A 19,365-nucleotide genomic window follows, 5' to 3' on the forward strand; every position below is an offset into this window, starting at 1 on the left:
TTCGTTTGGGTGCTAGTGTCATGATTGTTAGCTAGCTAGTTAGCCACCATTAGTTTAGCTCGTATTATTCGGGATCATCGTGACATTAGCTGGCAAGCAGCTGTCGAGTTGGAATGCGAAGGGGAACTGAGTTTTAGTTTCGTATTCACTGAACGTATAACTTGCATTTATGTGAATATTTACAACTTGTTTTGCTTTCCTGAATCAACCCAGTGAATTAATATCTAACTCGACGCCCTTCGTCATGTCAGATTATGAATGGTGAATAATCCAGGTTGGACGTCTCTGTGAACTGGTGATGGCAGCACGTCCACAGTCATATGATAGCAACTCAAGTGACACTGAAAATTGGGAACGAAAAACACCCGACCTCGCAAGCACTCGAGGTGAGGCAATTACTTTGTATTTGATAGTGTGTAAGGTCAGAAAGAACTGACACTAACCCAGATAGTTGTCATTTCTGTGGAGGCATTTCACATCCATGATCATGTGTATAGTGCTATATGATGGTATAGGCCATCATATTATAGGCTAGACAGATGTTTTTCAGCATAGTCACACACTCATTGTGCATTTTGTAACTTTATTTTATCTATAACAAAAATATAAAAAATATTTTCTTACAACATTTAAAAAAAAGAAGCTCTGCTCTGCATGTTGGTTAAGGGCTTGTTGGTAAGGTTGACACCTTTTTGTATTTGGCACGTGTAACAAATAGATTTTGATTTCATGTTGACATTGTCCTTTGTGATTTCCAATGAAGGGCTGGTTACTCTTGAGCCCAACATCATAAAAGGCTACTGTTTTTATCATAACTGTAAAGTCAGATGGGCTGTCATAACGCTCCCAGTAGTCATTCTTTTAAAAGTCCACTGTCATGACAGCATGGCAGCACTATGTACACTGTATAACTACAAGTTTAAGTAAAGTGTTTGCTAATGGTCTATGCCCTTTACTGGCTGTTGTTTTGGCAGAAAGGAAGTCTTTGGCATTTCTTGGGTCATTGTAGTTGTTATTTAAGAGTCCCCAGAGAGACTAGCTACCTAACTTGCAAAGCAAATTCTTTCAAAAAACAGACCTTATTTTTCCTCATTTGTAAGAACTGGTGCAGAACATGACCATGCAAGTGTGTCTTTTGGCTTCTCTCCAAACAGGAACGTTGGCCTTTTTATACTTCTATGGCTCACTGATGTGATGTGCGCTCATATTAAGAGAACAGACTGGGACAATATGTTCAATATTTCAATACAAAATGGGACACCATTACTGATGATTGTAGGCCTATATAGGGACGCAACCATTTGTGATTAAAGGCCTTGTTCCATTTTGATAGTGCTTTTAATGCCTTTTCCCTTTTAAAAGATGTACCATTAGACAAGTGATCCGCCTACAATAAAAGGGATTCTGCTTTTGTGTGTACATTTGTCTTATTCCATTCTGTCCCGTTAGTCTTCTTGGGTTCGAAGGGCTGCTTCTATACTGTCTTTCTTTCCAAATATCTGACTTTCACAGTATAGATGCATTGTTACTTATTGCTTTGAGTGTGTGACTACATTGTTTCTCTTGCTCCAGGCAGTGCGTCAGGTCAGGGCGGTGTTGTTATAATTACCTCTAGAGGTAAATACTGGTTCTAGTAAAGCTCTAGCCCCGAACCATACTTTCACTGCGGTTCTGAGTGTCTCTACGGTTACAGCAGACACAGGATTTGTGACCTGGAATCTGTAATAATACATTAGGGGACAACAGAGGGAGAGTGTGTGTGTGTTGTGTGTTATCTGTGTAGAGTTTAACTGCAATTAGTATTTAGTGTGCTTTCTGCTCTGGCCAGCGCTCAGTCGCATGCATCTCGACTAGAGGCAGACCTGGTGAAGATGAGCCTGCATGGTGCTAGCGGGGGCAGTGACCGCTCACGCGACCGCCGCCGCTCCAGCGACCGCTCCCGGGACTCGTCGCACGAGAGGGGAGAGGGCCAGCTCACCCCTTGCATCAGAAATGTCACCTCGCCCACCCGCCAGCACAACAGCGGTGAGTAGAACGTACTGCGAACACTTTCACACAGTCTCCTAAAATAATATTTCTAAGAGAACATGTTGGATTCTAATGTTGGCATGTAATAGGAGTAGTCTGTGAGAAAGGTCAGTCGTCATGCCAGTGAGTTAGTGCCTCTCTCCCTCCACCTCCAGACCGTGAGAGGGACGGTGGCTCCAGGCCCAGCAGCCCCCGTCCTCAGAGGATTTCCCCCAGCAGCTCCAGTAGCAGCGGGGTGGTCAGCAGCCGTAACAGCAGCCTGTCCAGCACTGAAGGCTGCTTTAAGAGCCTGGGAGTGGGAGAGATGGTGTTTGTCTATGAGAATAGCAAGGAGGGACTGGGCACGGGCCTGGGTACCCGCAGCATCCGGACCTCAGGCTCCGAGAGGGTCACTCTTATTGTGGATAACACACGGTTTGTGGTGGACCCTTCAATCTTCACAGCACAGCCCAACACCATGCTGGGCAGGTAGGGCTGACCTCATTGTTGTACTTTGTTATGGTAAAATCATCGATCCGTATCAAGTTTTGTTTTACCAGTATGGTTATATGAGGAGGAAGTAACCTACATGGGTTTTTTCCTTTAGCTTTTTTATTTTTTAACGCTGAACAACACTGAAGTGTGACCCCTGTGAAATGTGACCTGTTTTGTGGTTTCTTGCAGAATGTTTGGATCTGGAAGGGAACACAATTTCACACGGCCCAATGAAAAAGGAGAGTATGAAGTTGCCGAGGGCATCAGCTCTACGGTGTTCCGAGCCATCCTGGTCAGTCAATAGCACTGTATTACCAAGTACAACACTCCCGTTTACTAGCTTGGTCAATTATTGACTGTTTTTACTTTTTTTAAATCCTTGATCTAGCGTAGCCGTTGCTAACCTTTGCTCTTCTGAGCCACAAGGGGAGGGGCAGCCTGCTACGCATAGTAATCCTGAATTGATTAACTTATTTGTTGATTGTCTGAAACTTTGTAGCTTAATTATATAGACAACAGAAACATTTACTTCAGGCTATAGAGTCAACCTCAGACTGTTATTATAGAGTAGATGCCATGAGTTGTCCACTGAGGCTATGAATGTCCTGAGAACAAGTACAATAATCAATACCACTGGCTGTAGGCTTCTGATGTGAAAATGGAGGATGGGATTGATACATGTGGGCTGTTGTTGACAAACATGGATCACTCTGGCCTCAGAGGCACAGCACTTGTTTTGAAAGATGCACCATTTTATTTTTGCATTTGCAAATCTATATCCATGCCCAGCTCAACTGGCAGTAACCTGATATCCGTACGTAGGGGGGACGGCATTGGCCATTTTGACCATTTTAGGAAGGGGGAGCTGATAGTGGGCAGTCTCTGTAATGGCTGCCTTTTGTGTTTTCTCTGTTCACTCTCTAACTGGCAGGATTACTACAAATCTGGGATAATCCGTTGCCCCGATGGAATCTCCATCCCTGAGCTGAGGGAGGCATGTGACTATCTGTGCATCACCTTTGACTACAGCACCATCAAGTGCAGAGACCTCAGTGAGTACACCCCCTTTTTACCCTTCTTGACCTGGTAGGTTTCCATTAAACTGATGAAAATGTTCGTGGAAAGTTAGTGTGTTGGTTTGCGTCTCTGAACTGCTGTCTCCTGACTGACCATGTCCCACTGTCCCTAGGTGCCCTCATGCATGAGCTGTCTAACGACGGTGCCCGGCGTCAGTTTGAGTTCTATCTGGAGGAAATGGTTGTGCCTCTGATGGTGGCCAGCGCCCAGAGCGGAGAGAGAGAATGCCACATCGTGGTGCTCACTGATGACGACGTAGTGGACTGGGACGAAGAGTACCCACCACAGATGGGAGAAGAGTACTCACAGAGTGAGTCAATACACACACACACTCTCCACCCACCCCTATTTGACCTAGATATTTTGTGTTACATATTGATATGTAGACTGTGTGTGTCGTTTTTAAATGTAAGTAGTTCTGTCCTTGAGCTGTTCTGGTCTATTTATGTTCTGTATTATGTCATGTTTCATGTTCTGTGTGGACCCCATGTAGAGTAGTTTCGGCTTTTGCAACAGCTAATAGGGATCCTAATAAGATACTTAATACCAAAAATATGTTCTTCCTAATTAGTAATCCCTGCCGTGGATTAAACTGTTGTTCACTTACCTAAAGGGACTAACTTAATTGACACTGCTTCAAATTTTTATTTTCTCTCTGCAGTAATATACAGTACAAAACTATACCGGTTCTTCAAGTATATAGAAAATCGAGATGTTGCCAAATCAGTTTTAAAGGAGAGAGGACTGAAGAAAATAAGATTAGGCATTGAAGGTAAGATGCTGATTTTATCATGTATTTGCTGGGGTTCAGAGCAAAAATGTAAGATTTCGATTCAGCATTGTGAACTCACTGGCTGTTGTCTGCGCCATGTATTGGTAGGTTACCCCACGTATAAAGAGAAGGTGAAGAAGCGTCCTGGTGGCCGTCCTGAGGTCATCTACAACTACGTCCAGAGGCCTTTCATCCGCATGTCCTGGGAGAAGGAGGAGGGAAAGAGCCGCCATGTTGACTTCCAGTGTGTCAAAAGCAAGTCCATCACTAACCTGGCTGCAGCTGCTGCAGATATCCCCCAGGACCAGCTGGTCAACATGCACCCTGGCCCTCAGGTGGACGAGCTGGACAACCTCCCCAACCAGCCCCCCAGCGGACCCCAGTACAGCAACAACTACAACAACGACCCCGGTGACCCAGACGCCCCCTCGCCCGCAGTCTGAGGACTGCCCCCTCCCTGACACCTCCCTCCCCAGCGTACCGCAGCATGGAGCTAGAGGGGCATCATAACCATATTGCCTTGGCACCTCCTCCGCAGCCTTAGAGCCTCAAGGATCTGGTCGACTTGTAAAACCCTATAAGGGACTAGACTGGCAAAAGGCATATTTCTCTTATTTCTTTAAAAAAATACTTGACCAAGGAATTTATTTTTCTGTTAATTGTTTGAAATAAATTTAGCAAACCCAATTATTTTGTAGTTATTATTATTAATATATTATTTACAATGGTTATCGGGCTGTTTTACTGTGTTCTCCCCCTGAGTTTTATTTCACGTGCATTCTGGGCATACTTCCTGGATGGCAAGACTAGTGAATACTGTAACTGTTTGGGGAACAGATGCAGAGCGTGATGCCTGCCATGGAGAAAAGCTCTGATTTCATCGCCATTCAGTGGAAATTACTGTTGAATTCCCTCAGATATACTTTGAATCATGTAATGGTTGGGTTGGTTGACACTATAGAATTGGTAATGTGACTGTGTCTCTTGTCTCCCTAAATATTCAGCATGACATAAAGACATTCAAATCACTACATGTTATTGTTTTTATTCTTATCATTATGCTTATTATCCAAGTATTTCCCACACATGAGAGACACGTGATCGTATACAAATTTAGGCAAGGTTTGAAATGATCATGTTCTTGTCAAATATATCTGTTTGGATTCTTGCGGTCAAATTGCAGTCTACAAATGATTTGTAATTATGTTCTGGCCCCCCGACCATCCACTCACAAAAACATCTGCCCGAGGCTGAGTCTAGTTGATGATCCCTGAAGTAGAGTGTGTGTAATAGGATATTTTTAAACATTTGTTAATCATTTCTGTGACTTGACTTCCTAACCTAGGGCTCTATTCAATCTGTATTGTGAAAGTTCAGCTTTACAGCATGATTGAAATTTAAAGGCAATGTTGCTGCATTAGTAGAGATCATTCATGGTAAACGCTGCATCAATTAGAAATCTCCTTTACATTTCTATTGCGCAATCTGTAACGCTTCAGCGATACAGATTTCAATAGACCCCTACACTTTCAACTGAAAGTTCAAAAAGTAGCCTAATATATGTGCAATACCTAGCCTGCAATTGTGGTTTGAGTTGACCTGATTTCAGATCAGGAGAAAGTTTCCTTTATGGGTCATATTGGATAGTCTGCCTGTTGCAGGGAACAACAATATTTCCCGGGGTCCGTAGTAAAGCACATCCTGTGTGTGGTGGACGCCGCTGGCAGTGAGGTGGTCCAGGAAGGCGAGTAGGTGATGAGAAATGGTGTGCCCCCACAATATGCAAACATCAAAAGTAGTGTGGACAATACCAACCAGTCTCCTAGCAACTCTGGCACAGGAACTTGTCTGTGATTTTGTCATTTCATCTATTGTTGGCAAGCAAACATTACTCACTGTATTTCCACATTCAACATATTGTAGCAAAGTACCTTGGATTTCCACATTGTAGCAACAATGTTAAATCCCTCAGTTGATTTAGCAGTGTTATGCCACTGGATGGTAACTAATACAGACCGCCCTGTTTTGTATTTTAGAAAATGTTAATAAGCAATAGAGAGTAAGTTTTATTTTAAAAGAATGCACTGCTGACACAATACACTTTTACATATATATATATATTTAGAGAAAATTAGAAAAACATGTATGATACAATTTCTTTAGAATATTAACATGTTTGTAGTGTAAAACAAAAAAAACAAACGTATGCCATTATAAAAGAGCTGGGTTCAATGCCTGTGAGGTGAATGGACATAGAAAACCCAGATAACTGTGACAATAATACTACATGAGTAATGAGGCAGTTTCACTTTTCCCAAACCGCACTGAGGCGGACTGTACACCATGCCGACCCCAGCCTAGTATTCCTTCCTTTTCAGGGCCTGCATTCAGCCTTAATGTGAGGCTACAGTCACATTAGCCCTGTTGATATGGCTCTCTGGTACTGGTCACAAACTGACATAATGTGAATACTGTAACACCAGCCCCTTCTCCACCATGTTCAGCTTCATTTAGGAGGCCTTGCTAAGCCTGACAGTCCTCACAGTGGCCAGGGCAGGTCACTGAAGTCCACTGGCCTCCCAGCCCTGCATCTGCCTCCAGAAGGCTCATGATCACAGCCATGGCTGCCTCGTCATACTCGGGCTACTGGAGCCTGGCTCATCCATGATGTCAATGCCAATGTGAGAGTTATCACCTAAATAGGGTCAGGACAAGGGTTAAATATTTAAGATTTTATGTGGATAGTTTCATTAACTGTAATCGAGATAGATTTCAGAGCGGGAAAAATACATACTTAGATTGGAGTTGTTGGAGTATGGTAGCCTATGGAGTCTGGTCCCGGTATCAGCCCTGCTGAGGGATGTTCTGGGTTCCACTTTCTGTATCTGTGAGAGGATCAAGACAGAATTGACATTCAGGATCACCATTGCATTCTCAAGTATGAGCCACCAACAGACACTAAAAATATCACCAATGTGCTAATTACTGACTTCACATGGATGAGCATGGAGTGAATAGCAGATTTCTCCCAGATGGGGGGTTGAAGTGGAGGAGAATGGGAAGGACAGGTGGAGCTCTTACCTTCTTTCCCCTGGGAATGACATGTCTGAGGGTGGAGTGCTGGTGAAGTTGTGAGGATGGAGCCACAGCTGGAGGGCGAGGAGCCTCTTATCCTGGAAGAGTAAAAACCCAGGGTAAACAGCAGGAGAAGCCCCATACAGTCTCAGTCACACACAGACAATTTCCATTATGCACTGGGGTCAATGACCATGTATAGTTATGACAATACAGACATGTCAATTTCTGTCTGACAAGACAATGTACACAATCCAATGGTCCCTCTCACTCTGGATCTCCCACCTCTCTGCGATTATCCTGCGATCTTTCCCGCCCTCCCCTTGTGCCACGGGGATGCCAGGCACAGTCTGAAGGGCCCGCTTCCCAGTTCCTACAACAACAAACGCAAAAGCTCAGTCACATTTCGGAAAACAAAAACATTACTTAGTCAGAGTCATGCCAGGCACAACAAAAATGTATGTCAAACTCATCAAAGTACAGTCACACTTCATCCAAGCGGGTGAACTGCTGTGTGAGGCACAGCAGGAGGCAGGCGCCGTCTGTGAGTACACTATCATGCTCTGGGGGGAGGCGGCGAGCTGAGGATAGATGCATCAGATCCTTCAGGCACGCTGCCGCTGTGAGACAGAAAGGAGAGAAGAAGAGAGAGTGAGACACACTGAGCATGCTCATCACTTCACACCTCATTGGGCAGCTTTAACATCCATTGCATTAGATAGCCCAACAGCTCTACACAGTAATAATATTGCAGAGTTCCAATATACTGCTTTGTTTTCTGAGGCAAGCCATTAGCTACATGAGTTGGGCATTGATTTCATGTTGAAACCAATAGTGTGGTGATAAAACACTTTGCACAGTAGGCATTGTAATCAAGCTGTTTGAAATCTTACATTTATTATTTGACTTATTAGGATATGACCCTAAATACACATGAATACAGTGTAATATTATGCATTTGACTAGTAAATGGGGGCTAATGGAAGAAAGTCCTAGCAGAAACAGATGTGTACTACTTACCAGACGACAGTGTTGGTGGAGACAATGTACTCCACCTCTTTGTCCAAGGTTCATAAAACTGAACACCAGCAAACTCCTCAGCGTGATAAAGAGCCGTCTTTATTTGAACTTGTAGCAGTTGTATTGATCTTCTCCCTCATCTGGAGCACTGAGACAGAGCGGCAGCCAGGGGTGAGCTCAATAAGGTTGATATCTGCACACTTGGGCCTCTGTGACATGCAAATGGTAGCCTGCACGTTCTAGATTAATTAATATCACAGTCTACTCGCTATGTGACAGGCTTATTAGCACAATACACATTTTATGACAAATTACCAGACATTACAATATTACTCATGTATGGCTGAGATTCAGGGATGTATCACAGAGTCTAAAACATATCTTTGGTCTTATATTGGTGTCCTTTTTCAATCTGATACATACCTGTCTGTTATGACATTCCGCAAGGTGCCCTATTCATCTTGAATGAAAGTATTCATAAACGATGTACCCACGCAACTCTTGGGGCTGATAAGCCAAAATGGCAGTGGCCCACAAAAAGAACTATTAAACACAGTCCTGGCATTCAAAGCAGCCGATTTATTTAAGACATTTTTAGATAAATCTAGCCACATCTTTTTTATTGTATGCAAATAAATAATATTCTCCCCCTGCTTTACTTGCTTGATCATAATCAATGCCATGACAATCTAGGGCTGGAGAGTATACCGTATTTGGACTATATACCGGTATTGATACACGGACCGGTTTCAGTTTTTACTTTAACTTCTAAACGGTATTTCAATGTTTGGTTTGTTAAATGTAATGACGACGAACTCTGGCGTGTGTAATGTCTGTTTTTATGGTTTACTCGTTTTCTTCTGAGTCATCTCTCCCTCTCCTGCCTGCTGCATGCCGCTAACCACACCAAGCCCTGCCTGTCACTCAAGAAGAGAGCAGTTGCTCGACCATAGAGTCACAAGCACTTTCTTGCCGTTCACTCGAGCATGGTCAGATGGAGCATCAATGTTGGTGAACATGCTACTTACCACAAGCATCCTATTTTACTCTATTCGTTGTGAATCTTACTGTCTGCAAACGGACTGTTGGTAGTTGGTCTTTTCTTAGCAAAGGTGTTGCTAAAATAATTTGTGTTAGCCGTTAATGCTTATCGCTAGTTTGCTGGTAGTGGCTAGCTAGCTAAATGTACTAAGATCAGAGCAAACTTATCTAGTTGCAACACTGCCTGGTGCCAATGCCGGTGTAAGCCAAGATAAGCATGTTTGTGCAATGGTATCTTATCGAGAGGAATAGGCAAGTATGAATATGTTGCTTCTTCTATGATATATGGCGGGTCCGCAACAAAACGTTGAAGGTGCATGCGCCACCTACTATGCTGGAGTGTGGTCAATCACGGTTACAACAGTAGCCACCATTTCTAAAATCCTCCTACCTAACTCCAGTACTCTGAGAAATTAAAAAAGAGCCCTAACTTCTAAAAGACCCTCCCCATCCCCCCAAAATCCCTTCCAACCTCAATAAATTTACACTTCATTTTTCCCTCTCTCAACATCCTTACAACAATATTAAAAAACACATAAGCCATCATTTCATCGACCATACACTTCAGACACAAACCATTCAATACTTGCCAACCAGAATGTAATGACGAGTTCAATGTACATTGTCCTACTACACACACCCTTCCTAATCTGACCTTTGAATCTTGGTCCACCGACCTTCTTGGAGGGCATATAAATGCCGGCCCTTGGGCTCAGCAGTCCCATCTCTTCTGCCACACATCTATCAAAATTACTCTGATCTTACATTTGGCCTCACCTGCTACCCAGTGAAATTAATATCATGTATATTAGTGGAATAAGCTCTTTTGGCCAACTGGTCTACAATTTAATTCCTTCCACACCCGAATGGCTGGTCCCAGCAAATCTAACTACTACAACAGTCTCTCAATTCTCCAATAGCAAAAATACCTCCAATAGTAGGTCACTGCTATTTATATTTGCCTGACAATAAACTATTCAATACAAACAGGAATCTGAGCTATATCATTCTGGCAGGTGTACAGACTCCACCCCTAGAGGCAACTACTATTGCCAACAGTTCAACTGAGTATGCTGACAGTTTAGTCTTCTACATATCTGCACATCAAATTTCAGGAACGTAAATGCCTGCTCCTGCGCCCCACTATTCTGGGCTCTTGGATCCACCTGTGAAAAGTGTAAAAATGCATAACAACTTCTACAATGTAATTGTGCAACCAGTTTCCAATCACTGACTTTTGACCAACATTCCTTTTTCTACCAAGGTTAGATCGACAACAGGATCTGGGAGTAAACATAGAGGACCATCCCTATCACCACAGAAGGGCCAACCTCGAACTCCCTCCAACCACTCTCATCAACAAGCTTTCCAACTGTCCAACCAAAACCACTGCCTTGTCTACTAGTATATTCCCAACAGTCATCTAGAACAGTAGCAGTGGGATTGGTAAAGAATATGTTGGCTAGCTAGAATATATTTTTTGCCAATATCATGCTGAGTGTGAAAATATTTTGATATTTGTCCATATCGCCCAGCCCTATGACAATCACATAGCACCCAGTGACATTATCTAGAAATTCTCCCAGTGTACCCAACAAGTTTAGTGACGTGGCGAGGTTGTGGGATTGTTTTGTCAGGGGGCAGTGGAGTATTTATTGTCAACATATCTACTCTGAATTCTGTCTGCCCTCTGGGCCTCCATTACACCTCCATCTGGAACATGTTGCTGATGCTATATTTGGACATTGACAAAAACCTCACTCACACATAAGCTGTCACCCACAGTAAATCCAGCTCTGTACTACCCACGAGGTCCAGCCAGGTGTCAGGACATCACTGTGTAGGTGCCAAACTGGCATGTCTTTTGCTACATGTTTGTATGTCTGGCCTGCATCGCCATAAAACATCTCTCACCTCTGATCAACAAAGCACAACTTCCCGTCGATGGCATGGCGCGAGACGTACTCAGTGGGCTTGACACGGATCTCATTGTTTCATTGGCTGAGGACATGTGGGGATGCAGCCGTCCAATGCCACCAACAACTGAGTTGCAGCCCTCATTGTCTGGTTCATTGCGTCATCCAGACCCATCTTGGTGGGCGGCCAGCTCCTTCAGATAGCCCAGTACTGTGTATTGTGCAGAAGCTCTTACGGTCAGCTTGGATATAGGGAATGTATCATCATCATCTAGTTCTACTCTGGAGCTATCACTAACATCAAATGAGTAAGTAGTCTATTGGTACGAAACCCAAATGAACTGTTAACTAAAATGAATCACAGGAGATGAAAAAACCACCTTAAGCAAGTTACTAAGGAAAAGATAGGAGGCTAAAGTACCTTTCTTCTTGGAGCAGGTGGAAGGAAGTCCTTGTCCTCCATTTTGATGAGGGGCCGATTGCACTTCATCCTGCAGAAGAAGGATCGCCTGGCTCCAGAGCAAAGTCTGGATGGGCCGGGGGTGATGTCTGTCTTTACTGGAAGGCCAGCTGAGGACCAGACACAACATAACATTTCATTTATGCTGCAACAACAGGAACAGTATTACCCATGGTCCTTTATAAATATATACTGTATCAAGTCTTACTCTGGCAAATAAAGCTACAATKCATAATTTGCTATTACAATTTTTTTTGCTGAATTTACAGAAATTGTTTGACTGTTTATTTTTACCCTAAACCCAGCATGGCTTAATGTAAAAATAGCACTACCCTACATTTAGCTTCTGACATTTAAATAATGAGGAACACACGGTACAGGGGGATACATTGAGGGGTGTGTCACTGTGCTAGCTGTGTAGGGGACAGCAGGCTGATGACACTGATTACAGTCTGCTCTTCTACTCTATCAGATACACTGTGTCCCTGCTTTCCTTGTGCTCCACCCCCCGGGCACTATAAGAAAGGCTGGTAACTAGAGGCCAGGATGCATTACTTTTGGAATCGATGAGGCGCTCCCGCGGCGCCGTGTCCGATGAGGACAGCTGCTCCTTGACTTTGGCAATGTCTTTAGGATGCAGGTAATCAAATAGGCTCTGGCCAATCAGGTCATTCTGCACAGAGAGGGAGAGAGTTCCGTAAGATAAGACAACGTTACATAAATGAGGCCCATAAAAAAATAGAAAATAACTAACACCCTTGCCTTTCATGAACTAACACTTGTACTTGACTTTTTCCAACTAGCACCGACTTTGCTGATAGCTACTTTATTGTGGAAAAATGTACTGACTGAGATGTAGTTGTCTTAGCTACTTATCTTAAGATGAATGCACTAACTGTAAATCACTCTGGATTAGAGTGTCTGCTAAACAACTAAAATGTAAATGTCTGTAAAGTAATACCAGGTTAATAATAATAAATAAATGTTATATTCATGTCATCAGGATAGCTCATGAGGGTAAAAATGACTACAGTACCACCATTTATTGAAAAAACAGCAACATATTGGAGAGGACGTACTTGGCTGAAGTTTAGAATTTTGTAGACTGTCTCCGAAACAAACAGTATCTTCCCTCGATCGCAGCCAACAACAAACAGAAAGCCATCAGATGCCTGTGYAGYAGAGGAAGAGGGGAGATGAGAGAGAAAGAGAAATACTGAGTCACATGCATACTCATCATGAAACGCACTCTGAGGACACCATACAGTCTATGGAGGTAAGGACACTCACCCTCAGTATTAAGTGCTTCAGTTCGTCGTCTGACAGGAAGGCTGGTTTGTAGATAGCTTCAGTGTAGGGGTTAGCAGCACCTGTGATTCAGAAAAAACTCATATGTAAGACAACTGAATCKATATGTAATTTGTATTTCTCTGATGTACTTTATTGATCAGCTGTATGGTGGTGGTTGTCATCATTGTACTGTTCTGGCAGCAGTCCTATTAAAATCCTTCTCGCCTCACCTCTTAAGGTCTTCATGTGCTGGACAGCCATGCGCAGGACTGTTAGTTTGTCCAGTTTACGGGACATAGCGTTGCATGTAGGCACTAGTGCGGCCAGCTCGTCTATGAAGCTGTTCATCTTGTCCCTACGTCTCTTCTCAATCTGACTGTGGGCCTCCCTGCCATCCAAACAATACAAAGAGCATTTAACACAGACAAACAAATCAACACATCCATAGTCTGCCCGTATTTACAGAAACATGACTAATCTCTAATATAAACACAACGATTTTTATTCTATCGATTTTTATGTCATCCTACGGGAGATAGAAACATTTGGTTACCTGGCATTTTTAATCCGGCCTTGATGATCACCAAGTCTATCATTGTCTGTGTCCATGCTATCCCTTTGAGGAGAAGCATTAACATTAGTACAAAGAAATATAGTAAAACAATTATTTTACCACAAATATTAAATAATGATGTTACAGTATGCAATGTAATTATGAATAAAGCAAAATACTAAAGTGAGAAGTCGTTTGAAATTTGTATAATTAAAAAAACATGGAGAGCCTTTACTTGACATGAAACATCAACATTACTAATGCAAGCCATTCAAATATTTTCTTACCATCTTTGGTAGAAGCTATATGAATAGTTATTAGAAATGTCCCTACAGAATTAGGAACCTGGTTTCTTTGAGACCTTTCTTAGTGTGGATTCTGGCGAAAGACCTTGTGCCTCTGATATTGTTCACAGCTGAACTCCTACTCTGTCATCCCACTCAGCCTTACTGTCCTTTCACAAACCACAAAAGAGAAATTAAGCCATGACCCATTACATATCCTGTGCCACTTCAAGACTCGCCGACTCCATACTATAATAGCATTCAACAGCCTCAAATTAAGATTATTTCAAATATGACTGGCTCTACAAAATTGACCCAAAGGTATTCACACAGAGTTGTTGTCTTAAGTCTCACTAAGTGAGGTAAAAACAAATCTGTGCCTTTAGTAAATGAGCTACAGACAACAATATAATGTATCATCCATCATCCATTATACATCATACATCATACATCAAATCAGGGTGCCCTCTCTATTAAACGAAGTCCTGATCAAACTAAATACCAGCAAATACATTTTTTAACACAACTGTAATACTTTCTTGGTGCTTCAAGATTGTTACTGCAGCACCCCTTCGTGCTTTGATGCTTATCCTAATTCTAGCTATTCAAATCTACACTATAGCAATCCTGGCTCTCCCATATTCACAGCGATCCATAGTGTACATACTAACTGACCAGTCACTCTCAGGGTACTGATCACCATAGCGCATTCATTTTGATTGACCTAAATTAGGGATGAGGAATTTCACAACATCTAACTGATATGGAGAACACATTAGTGTCTAACCTCTATTTCTAGGGGTAAACGCTAGAACAGTTTGTATAGTTTGATCAAAGAAGAGGCCAATCCCGACCAAACAAGGATCACAGAGGGCCAACTAATCTGACACGGGATTGGCTCATTTACTACAAATGTACTTTAACATGCATAATTTGATTTGATACTTACTCAAAAGAAAAGTCATCAATTCTGTGAAAGCAAGGAAGTTTGTATATTACAATTCAAATGAAGTATGCTGATTATTCTGATCTAATCTAAATCAAGGTTATGCTACCATTTGTTCCTAATTGGTTGTTCATTTCTAGGTAGGTAGTTATCTTGTCAACTTTAAGTGGAAACCTTTGACACACAGTAAGAAAATATTTCCATATAGTTAATCAAAAAGCTGCCATGCAAACATACACATCTGTCATAAAATGGCATAAATGACAAACAGAAAAATGTGATCACTAAACCAGACCTAACATGACATTAATATAATAAAGATGATTGGCACATGTACTATCTTCAGATGGCAAGTAGGACAAAGTCTATAAGCAGTTTTGAAGTCAGGCTTACTGGTAGTCTGTGGTGCTGCTTTTTCTCTTGCGTGTGAAGTCCATGCCGGGTGCGCTGATCGAGCTGATTAGATCAGTGGAGCCGGGAGACAAGAACTCGTTCATCGTGGAGGAAATGTCCATTCTTTGGTCTGCCATTAGATCACCTTTAGAGAGAAAACACACTGATGTCAGCACTTATTATGCTCCATAACACACAAAAAAAGGTTGGTTGATGTGAAAGCGACTTCTATGAAAGAACACTATAGATATAAAAATCGAAATTCCTAGATAAAGACAATTGATCAAAAAGTGAAATAAATGGTGGTTGTTTTAAAGAGGGTGTGACACTCACCACAAATATTCATTAGGCCGGTTATCCTCAAAACATCTCACTCAGTTTCTTTCCAGCAGTGACCCAGATCTGAAAGGCAAGTCAGTGAAGAGTCAGACGTCCTCTTTATATACAAGGCATGAGGAAACCACAGCAGCATCATATAACAAAGCCCTCTGAACCTGAGCAGCTGCCGTATAACCTGGACTTTGTGCTGACGTATACCGTAGATGGCCCGTTCAGTAAAGGTGATGTAAGAGGACCGATTCATATCTCTATGGTTTGAGATAGAAATGATAAGGTCTTACATAAGGTGAAAGCTATAGCAGAGGCTCAAGTCTCTCTCTCTCCCTAAGCCAACAATCAAGAGTATCTTTGAGAGGCATCATTCACTTTACCTCCAGCAACAATGAACCAGAAGAATGATGTGCGTAGAATTGATTTTGTCGTCAATGAAAACATTGGATTATTAAAAACGGATGCTTGGGAATAGTGTCCATAACATAATGCAGCATATGCTACATAAACCTAGGTGTCAGTCAGAGACATAATTTAGTGAGATTAGTCCTTAATGTAAAGGCTAATTCAGATAAAACAATGCCAATGTTACAGAGGAAGAGGAGTCACATTTCATGAAGAAACCCATATCTACATTGATCACTGTTTATATAATCCAATCAGTAATATGGCCTTTTCCTAACCTCACTTAGATAGATTAAATGAGTCTCCTCTGCTAACCCATCACTTGGTGCTCCTTGTAGTTTCCTGCACAACGTCCTTGTAACATTGTAATCCTGGTCAATTTGCCTCGATAGATGACCTTAACCTCACATAGGGCTGGGCGATATATCATATTTTAAGGTATACCGGTATGGATTTTTACATTTGGATTCAGTGCTAAATAAACTACACTGTCAGTTTTGTCCTAGTTTGTTTGAGTATAAAACAGTCAGGAGAGAAAAATACAATTTAAACCACTTAAAATTACTTTTTTGCCATCCTAGGGTCATCCACTACTTATAAAACCTATTTTCAACCTTTATTATTGAGAAAAATAAAATACTATCTAATACCGCCATACCGTAAAAAAATTGGAAAATACTGTGATYTGATATTTTGGTCACATTACCAAGCCTTTACCCTCACAAATTGCATGTTTCCTAGACTTTGTAAATAACCTAATGCTGCTAGCACTTTCAGATTTACAGTAAATGTAAATCTGGTACACTCAAATTAGTATGATATGTTACGTTTGGTATGGTAAGGTTACTTAATGCAAAAACTAAAATATAACGTGAACATCTAGCAACCCACATCTAACAACTTTAACATTTTAGCTAATTAGCTAATTTTCAACTACTTACTACTTTTTAGCTACTTTGCAACTAGTATTGTAATGAAACAGCAGGGAGCAGGTCTCGAACCCTCGACCTTCTAGCCCGAAGTCCGGCGCGCTATCGACTGTGCCGCAAAAGCATGCTCAAGCAGCAGAGTCGATTTCCGCGCTTATAAACCCAGGGTCGTTACACTATTCCCTCCTTTCAAAGAGAGCGTCCTCGCACTAGCTTGCGACTCTACGTCTTACTGGAACGCACTCATCTGCCAAGCACACGCACTGTCGTGGATGCAAGGTCCGATCACTTCTGACACCAATGTAATGAAACAGCAGGGAGCAGGTCTGGAACCTTCGACCTTCTAGCCCGAGGTCCGGCGCGCTATCAACTGTGCCGCAAAAGCATGCTCAAGCGGCAGAGTCGATTTCCGCGCTTATAAACCCAGGGTCGTTACAGTATGTTAGCTAACCCTGCCCCTAACCCTAGCCTAACTCCTAACCTTAACCCTAACCCCTAGCCTAGCTAAAGTTAGCCACCTTGCTAGAATTTGTAACATATCATGCGTTTTGCAATTTCGTTAACATATTGTTAGTTTTGAAAATTCGTAACATATTGCACGTTTCACAAATTTGTAACATATAATACAAATTGTAATTTGTATCATATCCTACAAATGGGTGATGGACATCCACAAATTAATACATACCATACGAAACTTAACATTTCATACTAAATGGAGTGTCTCAGATTTACATACAGAATAATACGAAATGCTCTGAGACCAGGTTGCACAAAAATACCTTAAAAAGACCTCAGGTCACAGTGGCTTGTCCTGCTCCTGTAATCAGACCAAAACTAATGCTCTGCTCCACTGTGCCTTAAAGTCTTTTCATTGTAATTAGATTCTCCACTGACCTATTTTTCCACAGCTCTTTTTCCCTATCCGTATGATGTGACAGTTTCAGAGTGTGATTACATCGAACCAAACCATAATTACACCCCATAATTTCTTGCCTGCAGCCAGGAACTTTGTTATTGTCACCGTCACCATAGACAACTACACTACAACCTGACCCTTCACTCTGGTACAGTATATGTCACAGACATATAACAGATATCCGAGCTGACCATGTAATCCACGGGGCAAAGAGAACTTGCTTTACCATTCATCATCTATGTTTTTTTACATGTTTTTTTGTAAGCTGCATAAAACAGTACTCCTGAGAATAAGCCTTTTTGTAAACGTTCATTTTGTCACATAAGCCAAAGGAAGGCTAAAACACCTACACTACACCTACACCTACAAACACCTACAAAACATTAAAAACACCTGCTCTTTCCATGACATTAACTTACCAGGTGAATCCAGGTGAAAGCTATGATTGATTGTCACTTGTTAATTCCACTTTAAATCAGTGTAGATGGGGAGTTGACAGGTTAAAGAAGGATTTTTAAGCTTTGAGACAATTGAGACATGGATTGTGTATGTGTGCCATTCAGAGGGTGAATGGTCAAGACAAAAAATGTAAGTGCCTTTGAACGGGGTATGGTAGTAGCTGCCAGGCGCACCGGTTTGTGCCAAGAACTGCAACACTGCTGGGTTTTCATGTTCAATAGTTTCCTGTGGGTATCAAGAATGATCCACCAACTGTGGAAAGCATTGGAGTCAACACKGGCCAGCATCCCGGTGGAACGCTTTCGAAACCTTGTAGAGTCCAAACTGAGGCTGTTCTGGGGGCAAGGGGGGGTGCAACTCAATATTAGGAAGGTGGCGGCTCCAACCAGAACCAAAGAGAGAGATTTATGTATCACTGACTGGACTGTGATCATCGAAACTTACTGCACCCCTAACTGTCTACCCCGCGCAACTGCTCACTTAGTGGCCATATTTGAAGTGAAACAGCAATGAAGCCCATGCGTCACAAATGTCATTGGTGATTCACTTCAAATGAAGGGCTTGTGAACTCATTTCCAGAGCAGCTGGTCAATTCTTTGAATCACACAGAAACCATGTGCGTCCAAATACCTGAATGAGTGGGCAGGAAGTGGAGCTGGCCTCCCTTCATGTCAGAGCTGGGCTTTTTCTCACAGATCCCATCGACAGGCACAGTACTGTGGAGCGGACATTGAAGGGATAAGCTCAGGACAGAGGTCAAAGGTCACAAGTGTACAAACAAACTGGCCAGCTGGGACGTGGCGACTCGAACCTAGGGACCTATGATGTAAGAGGCGGAGTGGTACTCTGATAAGGTGGCGTTGTTTAGAAAGCTCAGATGGGCGACAAGATGGGAGGTGATCTGGAGATAGTGTGAGTAGAGCGAGTATTGGCACCGACAGATTTCTCCTCTATGCGAGCAGCCCCAACACGGGTGTATTAGCAATGGGATCAC

General features: G+C 42.3%; 1 protein-coding gene and 1 pseudogene across 1 annotated transcript; one reads left to right on the plus strand and one right to left on the minus strand.

The window, feature by feature from the left end:
* The first annotated feature begins 208 nt into the window (after nucleotides 1-208).
* LOC112074613 (BTB/POZ domain-containing protein 10-like) lies at nucleotides 209-5,143 on the plus strand. The gene is given in 9 exon segments (XM_024141755.2): nucleotides 209-359; nucleotides 362-386; nucleotides 1,829-2,025; nucleotides 2,184-2,496; nucleotides 2,692-2,794; nucleotides 3,434-3,554; nucleotides 3,692-3,889; nucleotides 4,241-4,351; nucleotides 4,460-5,143. Coding segments are annotated over 9 exon segments (1,464 nt in total). The 5' UTR covers nucleotides 209-298; the 3' UTR covers nucleotides 4,795-5,143.
* A 1,732-nt stretch (nucleotides 5,144-6,875) lies between these two features.
* LOC112074614 (basic helix-loop-helix ARNT-like protein 1) lies at nucleotides 6,876-18,740 on the minus strand (annotated as a pseudogene).
* Nucleotides 18,741-19,365: the final 625 nt, after the last annotated feature.

The sequence above is a fragment of the Salvelinus sp. IW2-2015 genome, unplaced genomic scaffold (assembly GCF_002910315.2).
Source record: "Salvelinus sp. IW2-2015 unplaced genomic scaffold, ASM291031v2 Un_scaffold2717, whole genome shotgun sequence".
Classification (NCBI taxonomy): domain Eukaryota; kingdom Metazoa; phylum Chordata; class Actinopteri; order Salmoniformes; family Salmonidae; genus Salvelinus; species Salvelinus sp. IW2-2015.